The sequence below is a fragment of the Lepidochelys kempii genome, chromosome 3, assembly GCF_965140265.1.
Source record: "Lepidochelys kempii isolate rLepKem1 chromosome 3, rLepKem1.hap2, whole genome shotgun sequence".
In the NCBI taxonomy this organism is placed as follows: domain Eukaryota; kingdom Metazoa; phylum Chordata; order Testudines; family Cheloniidae; genus Lepidochelys; species Lepidochelys kempii.
Window position 1 is genome coordinate 163,152,141 of NC_133258.1, and position 13,812 is coordinate 163,165,952.

Here is a 13,812-nt window from a genome sequence, read left to right on the forward strand (position 1 = left end):
GAATAGTCAATCTTCCTGAGCAATCCCACAGTATGCAGCATATTCAGTACTTTCAGAGTGTCAAACTAACAGGGCATTTGAGAACAGTGCAAAAATTTCCAGGGACACTACTCTTCCTGCAAATCCGTTAGAGGGGTTCTGTTTTTAGAGGGGTTCTGAGGTTGCTCTAGATGGGTTTGGAAAAAGTTCAGTTTAAAACTGTTAAGCTGTTAAACTATATTAAATTTAACCATTTTAGAAATCAGAGTGGCCAAGCCATTAAATTATTCACTGTTTAGAAGCCCATAAACAGGGTTAGAAATAACTAGTATTGTTTTTCAGTTAGTGATCCATTTAATGCTGCAAAGACACAGTTTGCATTTTAGCAATATGTTTGATTCAACACCCAATATCTGGTAACATTACTGAATACCTTCTACAGATTCCTACACTGCTGCTTCCACTGGTAGACTGACTTGAGTCTTCAAGAATCTTCTTGTGTCCTGTGTAGCTTCTGGAGGGAGAAGGCATGGCCTGTCATTATTTAGTAACTGCAGCAATGTGAGAAATCTGAGCATGGTGATGGAGATGTTCAAAAATAGGAGTTTTTCAGTAAACATGGCCTGAGGAACTTTTCGATTGAGTACTTCAAGGGATCATTTTGAAAACACACACTTTCTGATTATACGATATTGCCCATTCGCAGCTAGAACAGTACAACCACATTTACAAACAGGGTGGTGGTGTTTCTATGTATTATTTTAATGCATTGAACTATGTTGCTGTCAAGGCTGATTCCCCACTCTGGCACTTCGAGTGCAGAAGGTGGGGGCCTGCAAGGATTTTAAAAATTAATACTGGCCACTCCAGGCTTGTATTAAACTCCCAAGGTTACAGCTTTTCTCTGACCTTGGCTTGGTAAACACTGCCACCACCCAAATTCAGCCCCCTTTTTCAGATCCCAGGAAGGCGCACTTGGGAATTCCTTGCTGTGGGGTACCCTCAAGCCCTTTCACTCCCCCTCTACACCCTCCCCACCCCCACCCCGGAAGAAGTGAGAAATAAAACAAAGGAAATTAGCTGTTGCCACCAGTTAATTTAACAACATATGCACAAACCTCTTAGGACACCAAAAATCCAGTCCTGTTCTTAAAAAGGTAAATTTTATTAAAAACAAAAAGAAAGAAAATACATCTGGAACTTAGGCTTTTGCTAGATTTTAAAAGAATAATTCCAAAAATTAAGCACCTAAAATAGCTTTCTTGGGGGTTCATCCAAAGGTTACAAGCAAACAAAAGCATCTGAGGTTAGCACAGAGGAGTCCACAAGCCTTACAGGAAATAAAAGAAAGAAACCTAATTGTATCTTACTAGACATTTCCTAATCTACTTACATATTTCGGTAGTTCTAGGTATGATCTGATGAGTTCCATGCCTGGTAAAAAGCTTTTTACAGCATAGTCATAGCCCTAGGGTGACCAGAGAGCAAGTGTGAAAAATCAGGACAGGCAATGGGGGGTAATAGGCGCCTATAAATATCTGGACTGTCCCTATAAAATCGGGACATCTGGTCACCTTACATAGCCCTGACTTTGCTCTGTTCCCCTCTCTCTGGAGAACAACACAGAACACAAAGGGAAAGCTTTTTCCCCCAATTTTAAAAAGTTCTAGCCTTCCCAATGGCTCTTTTGGTCAGGTGCCCTCTCCCTTTTCTTTACCTGGGGGACTTTTTAACCCTTTACAGGTAAAGCAAGCAGCCACCAAGAGGGACTTTATAGATAGCTGGTTGGCTGGGTGTCTATAAAAGGGAGCAAGCTCCCCCCCTTCATTTATCACAGTTGCCCTTCCCCCAAGATCAAGGGGAAATATACTGAGGTGGGGAAAGGGTGGGGTGTAGTTCCAGGTGCTCTTCTTCTTTTTCTTCCTCTTCCTAGATCTGAGATTTGTCCCCAACAGCCGCTGTTAAATCCCAGTGTAATGCCACTGTAGTCACATTTGGAGGCCTGCAGCCTGTTTCTTATCTTGGTGTACGTAAAAGCCAGTTTAAAACCCCCAGTAAATACAGTGTGGGAAAGCACTGTGCTAGCTTATCCTATATTTCATTCATGACCTGCAGCCCTCCTACTATTCCAGTGGTTTGCCTCTGTAAAGTAAAAGATTGTCAGTAATGCCAAGTTACGTGACAGTTTTGAGACATGAGACCATCAAATTTATGTCAACTTACAACTGAAAATAGAATTAAAATCCAAGCCTCAATTGGTGAAATGCTAATGTGTTAACATATACCAGTTAGCCCTCAATGCTTATAGATCTGTTAAACTCTAATAATTAAAAGTTTACACTTCAGTAACAAGGATAGAATTAAATTGTTATTAATAGCATATATTTCAATATGCAGATTAAGACATGTAAAATGTTAGCATTTATGAATTAAATTAATTTAATAGAACATAATTAAATGTAAAGCTAATGGGTACTCAGTTTGCCTAAGAAGCGGAAATTTGCAGCGCGAGTGCATTCTTACATTCCTATCAAAACTGTAACACACTTTGAGAGTTCCATAAAATATCCCATTAAAATAAAGCATAGCCTAAGGCTGTATTTTCCTGGTGGACAATAAAATACCCAAAAGCACGCACAAACTGGTCATATGACAGCACGTGCTTTAGGTAGTTATATTGCTAAACTCTTCTTTTCTTTTTCTCCCACAGCCACTGGTTTAGCCCTGGGGCTAGGAAGGAACATAGCCAGGTAAGAACCACTTTGATCAAGAGCAGTTTACTTCATATATTTGAAGGAATTTAACTGTCTCTACTCCAAAACTATTGGGTCAGTATTTTAATACATAAGAAGCAAAGCAGCCTTAATTCCATGTTTCCTTGCAAGCTACTGAGAAAACTTAGCAGCTAAGTATTTCAAAAGGTCTTTTGGTTAATAAGCTGGCTTGCCAAATGATACTAGATAAGCATCCCAGTTCAGTTTTATTACCAGTTTAAGATTTCAGAATATTTTATCCTGATAACCAGTTTGTTATTAACAATAGTGCCTGTGTTTCTCTGAAACTGTAGTCTTAATGCTTCTATAAAATGGAGAACACCTGACATTTTTTCACAGTATTTAAGAAATTTAAACTGTGTAAGAACAGACTTGCAGAATGAAATCCACACCCCACTCTTCTCTGTCACTCTAGGTAAAAGGGTCAGATGGATATAAAGGGGCTGTTAAATCCTTCCAGATGAGGATTCTCCTGGTGCATAACCTGCAGAAGGCAGACATAAGCTCATGAGCTTCAGTGTAGGAGGCATGCTGGGGATGTGTAGAGGCAGGGCCGCAATGACTGTGGGGATTCCAGATAGTTTTATGACCAGCTGAGCAGCCCAGGGAGTCTGCTGTAATTTAGACAGGAGTGCAGAGCTGTCTAAATTGTATCAGGGGAGTAGCTCCAGCTCAAGATGGCACAGAGATAGCTTAAAGCAATCATAGCCCACCTGTTCCCCTGGAAACTGCACAGAATCTCACAAGTTGTATGTTGGTTACCTCATACTTAAGATCAGTGAATTTAACAAGAAAACACTTACATTTGAATAGTGGAGTGTTGCTTAACTGATGACCATCCTTTCAGACTTTGAAAAATGCTTAGTCATATGCATGGCAAAGCAATAAGTTATTGACAGAACAAGAACTTTGTGTAAATAAGCCTTTCTCTTTTGTATCTTGAACATATTAGTTCTTTTCAAACACTCAGAAAAAGTAACTGAATACATCAGTAGTACATCAAGCCTCTAGAGTAACTCATTGGGTCATATCTTAAACTGCTGCAAATTGATGTAGCTCAGTTGATTTCAATGGATCTATGCTGACTTACACCAACTGAAGTTGTAGCAAATACATTTTAAGCATCATAGAAAGCAATAAGTAACACAGTAAGATACAAGAGATTTTTTTAAAAATTCATCATGTTTTTAGGACCATTCTGAACTCCACTAGCTTTGATAGATCAGAGTTAAATCAGCATATCTGCTTTTCTTCCCCTTCTTTCAAACTCCAAATCAGACTCTTTCTCAACTAATTTTACTTCCTCAAGCCTGACAGGATGAAAAAAAAAAGAATTACAGTTTTAGCTGTAAATTGTGAAAGTATTATAATGCATGTTACAGTAAGCTGGCTGACATTTAACAGCTACACAGACAACTTTATATGATATTTACCTCATGTCATTTTGAAACTTTTATTTCTTGTGGAAGAAACAAACTAGCCTTTTAAAAGCTGGCTTTATGTTGTCAAATTTAGACTGTAACAAGTAACACTTAGTGAGTTGCAGTTTAAACTTAAAGAATTCATTTGTTATCCTTAATGTCTCAAATTACTTGATAATGAACTTAACTTGTACCTTTAGTACTACTTTTGAAGGTTCTGAAATGCAGACTATCCATGCAGGTTTCCATGCTAAGTGGTGTCCCAGCATCCGTTATGCTGCTGATTTCTCATCCAGCATGAAACCTGCAAGTGACTAATGCCAGTAATGGTAAATAAATAAATACTTTATCCAAAAATACATTATTTTATCATTTTTAAAATAATTTCACCTCATGAGTTGTAAAATAATTATGAAAGCTTTTGTACTTTTGGCGATGGCATTGGGGGTCCAGTAAATTAATAAGTTTCAGACTGTAGCTGAATCATGTAGTGAATGTAATGTCATCACATGAAACAGAAACTAGTCATCCTCAATGTGTCTATACTTCAGAACCTGTAAAAGAAGGAAAAAAATGAGTTTAACACTAATAAAAATTCATACTTGCAGCATCTTACAGAAATTTTCCTACGGAAGGCCAGCTTGTATAACTATAGGTTTTACCTGGTATGGTATAATAATATTGTTCTGTTTAATTATTTAATTTTTGAAGTAAACAAGTATTAAATTAGAGCTTATGTAATTATCTAGTCAAGACAGAAGTATGTAGCAGGTAAACTATTCAACAACAAAAAGACTGCCCCTCTTAACCTGGTTATTTGAAGCACTTGCCCATCTCTGCAGTGGTACTGTGAAGTCCCCAAGTGTGTCCCCCTAATTTTTTTCTGACTGCCTTTGGTGAAGTGCTGCCTTAAGTCTCCACAGCCATTTGTATAGCTAAGTCTTCAGTTCAGTTTGTCTCGATACTTTGTATCCTTTGTTGAAGGCTTGGTTCCCTTCAAAATATGATTTTAGTTTATTTTGCTATTAGTTTGCACTTCTTCTTTGTAATTATTTTGCAGCTATTTCTAAATGTGTCATTGCCATATCACCCTCACGTTGAGGAGTATCATATCAGTTGGGAGATGCATTTTGAATAATGAAATAGTTTTATTTTGGAAAAGTCTTCACATTGTATTTATTTGGGAGAAATTTCAAAAATAGGTTGGTCTAGAATCTACATTATTTTAGTCACCAGTGCTAGCTAATAGATAAGTGTTAGGAAGATTGGGTATTTAGCTTTTGTTGTTACTCTGAAATTTTCAACTTTTTGGGTCTCAGCAGAGTTTATAAATATTGCTTAACTATTAGATACCAGTGCTAATCTGAGAAGTCTTTTAAAGTGAGCTTCTCTATCCCTTTTCATAATAGAGTTTTGAGGGTGTAAGTTATTTATGAATGCTTCTTAAGAATCATAGGCTTTTCACAGTTCCGAGTCAGGGTAACGATTTGTGGAACTCTGAAATTCTTTGTTTTCAAATGTCTTTTCTATAACTACAAAGTTCAAATAACGTTGGGTTTAAAATGAATAGATATGTAATTATAACCTTAACTCTTCGTGTGTCTTCACAAAATTTTATTAAAATGCTGTAATGACTGACCATGAATTTATCAAGAATGCACTACATCCCCAACTTTTAACATTTCTAGTGGTCTTGCCATAAGTGATGCTGTTAAAATCCAATATATAATACTTAATTTACTGTTAAAAATAAAACACAAAAAGATGACAAAGCTAGGATAACATTTTTTCAAATAAAAAATGGCTTTGTTTCCAACACAATTGTGAATGTTTTTTGTGTAGCTTCAGCTCCTGCGGGATAACCGATCTGAGAGAGGACACAAGAAAAATATTTCAGTAAAAACAGCTAGCAGGTAAGATAAAGGTGAAAATATACTTTAAAATCACTAACTTATTATCACTTTCTGTCTCCCAAAATTGTTTGTAGTGATGGGCTTTTTTTATCTGTAACTTCATTTTTATAGCCTTTTCTGTGTAATTTTAATCTTTTGTCAACATTTGTATATTGGATTGGAATGATAATTGTATCAAAGTAATGTATTTACTCTGATTATAATCATTTTATTAAACAGCTGGATAAAATGGGTGACCAAGTAGGGTTCCTGACTTTGCAATATAACTCTAAGGCTCAAGCAGCTACTGTGTTACCTTTATATATACATCTTTTTTAACAATACAGGTAATTGAAAATAGCTTAACGTTTGTGTCAATCTTGTAGCATGGTTAGAATGTCATTTTCCTGTTAAAAAAACCAAAAACACCTGATTAGCAAACTTTATGAAAACAAACCTTGTCAGTGGTGCAAAAAAAAGTCAAGCATTGCCGTAAACAACAGCGACAAAAAATCATAGTCAAATCTCCCAGGTACATGACTGTTCATAGATCTTTTATATGTTTGAAATTTATAGTACACAATTTCCCCCTCCTCCCCAATATTCATTGTAACAGAATTGCTTTATAGTACAGAAAATTACAGAAATGTTTTCTTTGCTGTATACAGTACCTATTATTTACACACAACTTTTATTTTAATTTGTAGTGATATTATTTGGGATGACAAATAAGTTCTTTTGAAAAGGCAATAACACAATAATGATAAGTTGAAGACTTGGGTAATATCCCACTTTTAAGGGAGAATAGGCACATGGCCTTCACAGTATATCCAGTATCTTTAGTTATATGGATATACCCATTTTTTTCATGTAAGTAAATAGTGGATGTTATTAATAGCCAGAGTCTGAGACCAAATATTCACTTAGATCATATGAGTATTAAATATGAAAATACTTAATTTTAATTGTGTGTGAGCTCAGATGACATCTTCCAAATGGTTGGTTCCACCAGTAAAGCAGAATCTGTTATGCATCCTCTTCACACAATTTATAAGACTTTTTCATCTGTTAAATGTCTTCCAAGGTAAACAAATATTATTTTAAAGATGTTTGAAAGCAGTTTCCTGGTAAGCATAGTTCGGAAATCATATTTTTGCTCAGAACAACAGTATATAAAGAAAATTGTCCTCCATTGAGCTGAATTCTCTTCATAAGTGCATATTTAGGGCCTGATTTTCATTTCCCTGCCACCATCCAAAATCTCAACAACTTAATATTTTATCTTCGTAAAAGTTGTTATAAACAAACGGAAAAACTGTTTATGTGAAAAGCAAGCATGTGTACCACCTTGCAAACACACAGTAACTTATCTTTATCGATGAAATCCGTTGGGTTAAGTTACCAGTATAAATAGAGCAGGTGGGATTTCCAGCTTGCCAGTACAGTCGGAGGTCTCCTACAGCTTGACATAGTTTTACGTTGCCATTCCCTCCAGAGGGGAGTTGACCACCGTGCTGCTGCATTTAAAATTCCCGACTTCACCCATCTGCGTGGAGGGACAAAATTTCTTTCCTTTCAAGCTTACGAAAAAAATCATTGGTTCAGATGAAGCTGATATTATGCACAAAGTTAATGAGAGGGCAAGTTCCGAATTGTACCTTTCTAGTAAATTTGAAGTCTCATTGCTGTGTATGGAATCTTGAAATGGATCTTTAAGATCTTTACAAATGTGGCCAGATCTTTTTAAAAGTTGTAAATTAGCAAAGCTCTGTTGAAACCAATGGAACTTGACAAATTTACACCAGCAAAGGTTTTGGCCCACTCTTTAGCATAATCATAAATAACTCTAAGTAAAGCTATTGTATTTAAGGTTACTATACGCATATGCAGCTAAATCTTTTGTTGAATACAGTTGTTAGCCCTGGTCTTCACTACGAGTTTATGTGGAATTTAGCAGCCTTAGATTGATTTAACCCTGCACCCGTCCACACGACGAAGCCATTTTTGTCCACTTAAAGGGCTCTTAAAATCGATTTCTGTACTCCTCCCCAATGAGGGGATTAGTGCTGAAATCGACATCGCCTGGTCGAATTTGGGGTAGTGTAGATGCAATTTGATGGTATTGGCCTCCGGGAGCTATCCCAGAGTGCTCCATTGTGACCGCTCTGGACCGCACTTTCAACTCAGAGGCACTAGCCAGATACACAGGAAAAGCACCAGGAACTTTTGAATTTCATTTCCTGTTTAGCCAGCGTGGCGAGCTCATCAGCAGAGGTGACCATGCAATCCCAGAATCGCAAAAGAGCTCCAGCATGGATCGAACGGGAGGTACTGGATCTGATTGCTGTATGGGGAGATGAATCTGTGCTATCAGAACTCCATTCCAAAAGATGAAATGCCAATATATTTGAAAAAATTTCCAAGGGCATGATAGACAGAGGCTGTATCAGGGAACCGCAGCAGTGCTGCATGAAAATGAAGGAGCTCAGGCAAGCCTACCAAAGAGGCAAATGGCCACTCCGGGTCAAAGCCCCAGACATGCCACTGCTATGATGAGCTGTGTGCAATCCTAGGGGGTGCCCTGACCACTAACCCACCGCTGTCCATGGAAACCTGCAAGGGGGGAGTCTCATGCAGCAGGGATGAGGATTTTGGGGATGAGGAAGATGAGGAGGATGATAGTGGACAACAGGCAAGTGGAGAAACTGTTTATCACCTTGGAGCCAATATCCTCCCAAGGTGGTCTCCCGGACCATGAAGCGGAGAAGGCACTCTGGTGAGTGTACCTTTATAAATATAATACATGGTTTAAAAGCAAGTGTGTTTAATGATTAATTTGCCCTGAAGACTTGGGATGCATTCGCAGCCAGTACAGCTACTGGAAAATTCTGTCTGGGGATGGAGCGGAAATCCTCCAGGGGTTCTTAAGGGGACATTCAGAGGTGGCCGTTCCTGCTGGGCTGAAAAGAAATCATCCCTACTTTTAGCCACACGGTGGGGGGAGACCACTGAGCTGTTGACATTTGGCTGGCAGGGATCTTCCCTGATACTAGTCATGCTGTGGGAGGAGGGGTGAAGCGATCATCCCAGAGAATTGGATGGTGGTGGAGGGGTTTAGTTGGGTTTGTGCTGCACGTTAACCCGAAAACTGCAGCCCCTCCTTTTAAATGGCCAACCCAACGGGTGCTTGGTATGGGAAAGGAGGGTGCTGCTGTTTGAAACCATTCCCACATGTTATGAAGGTTGAAGAAGCCAAAAGACTGTGGCTTACCATGGCTGCCTGCAAGCCGCATTCTGTTAACCGGCCCTGCGTGTGTGATCTCTCACACCAAACCGGCAGGCCCCCAATATAAGAGGTAAAATGCGACCTTGTACCGAAAGCACATGTGCTATGTAATGTTAACAGCTTGGTTGACCGTGAAAGAGTCTACCCATTGTTCTCTAAAATGGGTCTTTTTAGATACTACTCTCCCTTTTTTTTCTCTTGCAGCTGCAAATGTTTCGATGCACCCCCTATCATCTCCGTCCCAGAGACAAGCGCAGATAAGAAGGCGAAAAAAATGCGCTAGTACTGAAATGTTCTCTGAGCTCATGCAGTCCTCCCACACTGAAAGAGCTCAGCAGAATGCGTGGAGGCAAACAATGGTAGAGTCCAGGAAAGCAGAAAGTGAATACGAGGACAGGAGGGACGAGGAAGATGAGAGGTTGCAGGAGCAAGAGGAAAGGTGGCGGCAGCGTGATGAGAGGAGGCAGATGCAATGCTGAGGCTACTGGGGGATCAAACTGATCTGCTCCGGGGTCTGGTGGAGCTGCAGGAAAGGCAGCAGGCGCACAGACCTGAAGATGCGAGTTCCTGAAGAAACGAGCATCATGTACCTTTCCCGGCCATCCCACTTTGATGTCGGTGAACGTCCCTTGTGATCCATCAGTGCTTACAGCACCACTGAAAAGTACCCCTTGTGGTTTACGTACTGGCTGTCAAGGTGGTTCGGTCCCAAGATAGGGATATACGTCTGTCACCCCACCACAGTTAGGGAATCCCATTACAGCGAAGCCATCCACTATGACCTGCACATTTCCCAGAGTCACTATCCTTGATAGCAGCAGCTCAGTGATTGCGTTGGCTACTTGGATAACAGCAGCCACCACAGTAGATTTGCCCACTCCAAATTGATTCCCGACTGACCGGTAGCTGTCTGGCTTTGCAAGCTTCCAGAGGGCTATCGCCACTCGCTTGTGAACTGTGAGGGCTGCTCTCATCTTCATATTCTTGCGCTTCAGGGTAGCGGAAAGCAAGTCACAAAGTTCCATGAAAGTGCCCTTAGGCATGGGAAAGTTTTGCAGCCACTGGGAATCATCCCAGACCTGCAACATTATGCAGTCCCACCAGTCTGTGCTTGTTTCCCAGACCCAGAATCGGCGTTCCACGACATGAGCCTGCCCCATTGCCACTAGGGTGTCCAAATTGCTGGGGCCTGTACTTTGAGAGAAGTCTGTGTCCATGTCCTCATCACTCTCGTCACCGTGCTGCTGTCGCCTCCTTGCCTGCTTTTGCAGGTTCCGCATATACTGCAGGATAATGCGTGAGGTGTTTACAATGCTCATAACTGCTGCATTGATCTGAGCGGGCTCCATGCTTGCCATGTTTTGGCTTCTGCAGGAGAGCAGAGTTGCAGCGGAAGCAGTGGCTGGCAACGGATGCCACAAGAATAGATATTTATCGAGAACAACGAGAGAACCTGCAAGGTGGATTCATGAGAACAGGAGAGCAGAGTTGCAGCGGAAGCAGTGGAGAACAATGGTTAGCACCACGCACATTTCCTGAGGAAGAACACACGTACCTGGGAGCCCATGACAGACAATATGGAGAAATTCACTATTGAGACAATAGCAGCAGAGCAGAGTTGCAGTGGTGGATGATGACAGTTAGCAGTCCTACTGCACCCTCTGCTGAAAGAAGTATGGCGTCCACATGGAAAAAAGGCACAAAATGATTATCTGCCATTGCTTTCACAGGAGGGGCGACTGACCACATGTACCCAAAACCACCCACGACAATGTTTTTGCCACATCAGGCATTGGGAGCTTAACCCAGAATTCCAATGAGTGGCGGAGACTGCGGGAACTGTGGGATAGCTACCCACAGTGCACTGCTCCATAAGTCGATGCTAGCCACGGTAGTGAGGATGCACTCCGCCAACTTAATGCGCTTAGGGTGGACATACGCAATCGACTGTATAAAATCAATTTCTAAAAATTGACTTCTATAATATCAACCTAATTTCGTAGTGTAGACATACCCTTAATTCTCACTTGAAAGTCTCAAGCAATCTAAGATTGATTCTGAATTACCTTTTGCGCATTTTCAGTGATTACATTTAACATGTAAGGATATTATAATTCAGATAATTAATCTCCTTTTAAAGGAAGCTCACAACAAATTATAACTATGACCAATAGAAATGTCTTGTCTTGCGGTTTATTGTTAAATACAATAATAGAAAATTAACGGATGGTAAACAATTGAAGGTTTGTAAAATTATTACCCAGCACACTTTGGACTCTTAAGCTGCTAGCCAATGCATATATATTTGGCATAATACATGCCACATTAATGGGTATTACGTGCACAGTATTACTATTATATATAAATATAAAAAATTTGGAAAGTTATGTTAACTAAATGTATTATACTCTCCCTCCAGTTCTGTTCACCCATGTCAAATATTCCACAATGCTTTGCAAAGTTGAAATCAGCTTTGGCATTAGAAAATAGGAAGTCTGTCAAAGCCAAGATACATGATTGATGTTTCTTAGCACAGGTCAGGATGTACCTCTGGGCCTAACTGGTTTGGACTGTAGTATCCAAAACAGATACAAGAAAAGTACAAAACAAAACAACGAGTTAAGGAAATGTTATGAACTGATAGGTTGGATTTTAGTGACTTATAAAACGTTTTGTAACTTGTAAAATCATGCTATAAATACTACTAGCTATCTTTGAAGCACAACTTCTGTGTAAGATGAGAATTGTTTCCTGGAAGGAAGATATGCCTGTCTTCTTTTCATATTGTACTGCTGCTAAGTTTGGTTATTTGGTCTCTTAAACATTTTTAAGAATAAACCGCAAGTGTAACCAAACTGTTGCCTTTGCCTTTTAGTCAGTAAAGCTATATCTGTTGTTCTTATTGCAAGACTGGAATTGCTAAATGTATTTCTTTGTGTAGTTTCCACACTGGCTTATTTCTAGTCATGTGAATTTTTTATTTTTTTTTTGGTGTTTTGAAAGACATTTTCTTTTTATATTTGCCTTGACTTTTCTTACACCTTCTGGATGAGTGACCACAGTTCTTGTCTCAGCACATGGAAAAAAGTAAAGATTAGAGACCTATATTGCACTAGATCAATGAATTGTGGAATAATTTACTCCAGAACCGTATCTGTCAGGTAGGAAGGGATAAGCACTCAGTCGGTCTGTTGTTGTCTTTTTTCTGTGCAGTGTGTGTTGATACTTTCAGGAGGACCTTAACTGTATTGGGTTTCTCATAAAAGAGATAACAAACATTAAGATTTAAAAATGAAGATGAGTTTCAACCCTATTTACATTAAATATAGCCTCAAAGCAAGACTGGGACTGTTCAGCTTAAGAAAGAGACAGCTAAGGGGAATATGGTAGAGTTCTATAAAACATGAATGGTATGGAGAAAGTGAATATGGAAGTGTTATTTACCCCTTCACATAACACAAGAAATAGGGATCCCTCGATTAAATTAATACACAGCAGGTTTAAAACAAACAAAAGAAAGTATTTCTTTACACAACACACAGTCAACCTGTGGAACTTGTTGCCAGACGATGTTTCGAATGCCCTGTATATAACTCAATTAAAAAAAGAATTAGATAAGTTTATGGAGGATAGATCCATTAATCGCTATTAGCCAAAATGATCATGGACACAACCCCATGCTTCAGGTGTCCCTAAATATCTGACTGCCAGAAGCTGGGATTTGACAACAGGGGATGGGCCACTCGATAATTCCCCTGTTGTGTCCATTCCTTCTGAAGCATCTGTCATCAGTCACTGTTGGAAGACAGGATTCTAGGCTAGATTAACCATTTGTATGATGCAATGTGGCCATTCTTATTGACAGATTAAGACAAAAACCAAAAAAAGGAGATCTTAAATTTGGTAAATAGCACTAGAGGAGTTAGTCTATGCTGTAATCAATTGATTAGGAAAACAAAATTACAGACAGTCAAAGTACTTAAACTTCTAGAATAATTTTCATGATTTATAATGGTCTTCATTATTTTTTAAAGTATCTTCACATTAAGTACAATAATTATTCAATCAGGTGTGTTTTTTCTTCTGGCTCATAGTATTATAAATGGGATTTATGGTATGTACATGTATTGAGAGGCTGAAGGAAAAAACAAGACAAGATTTGCTGCCACTTTTCCAGATATGATAAAATAATTTGATCATTCATCACTGGTTCCCAGAGATTGCGTGAACTCTGTCTTTTTAAGAACAAAACACATTTCCTGGCCCTCAGTTCTTTTCCGTCACTAAGAAGTGCTGACATCCGTACCGCCTGGAAAAAAAATGGGCAAGCACTCAGGAGCCTGAGTCTATCTGTTGTTCCTCTTTTCTGGCCATAGGAAACAGCACAGCCTGAAACAGGTCTCTTCGCATCCCTAAAAGAGAGAGGCCTGTTAGCGATGGAAGCTGGGGAAATGGTACAA

The 13,812-nt window shown here is 39.3% G+C and overlaps 1 protein-coding gene across 16 annotated transcripts in view; it reads left to right on the plus strand.

Moving 5' to 3' along the window:
• The window catches only part of GPATCH2 (G-patch domain containing 2), a 182,898-nt gene that overhangs the window by 136,109 nt on the left and 32,977 nt on the right, over positions 1-13,812 (plus strand). For 7 of the 16 annotated variants that reach the window (XM_073338880.1, XM_073338878.1, XM_073338877.1 and 4 more), the window contains 2 exons: positions 2,690-2,729; positions 6,017-6,087. The exons of 3 other annotated variants lie outside the window; for them this stretch is intronic. In XM_073338880.1, coding sequence (XP_073194981.1) covers positions 2,690-2,729; positions 6,017-6,087 — 111 coding nt within the window. Of the gene's footprint in view, positions 1-2,689; positions 2,730-6,016; positions 6,088-9,556; positions 13,255-13,812 lie in introns of those variants that run through there. 6 more of the 16 variants (XM_073338887.1, XM_073338884.1, XM_073338885.1 and 3 more) reach the window with 4 other exon arrangements.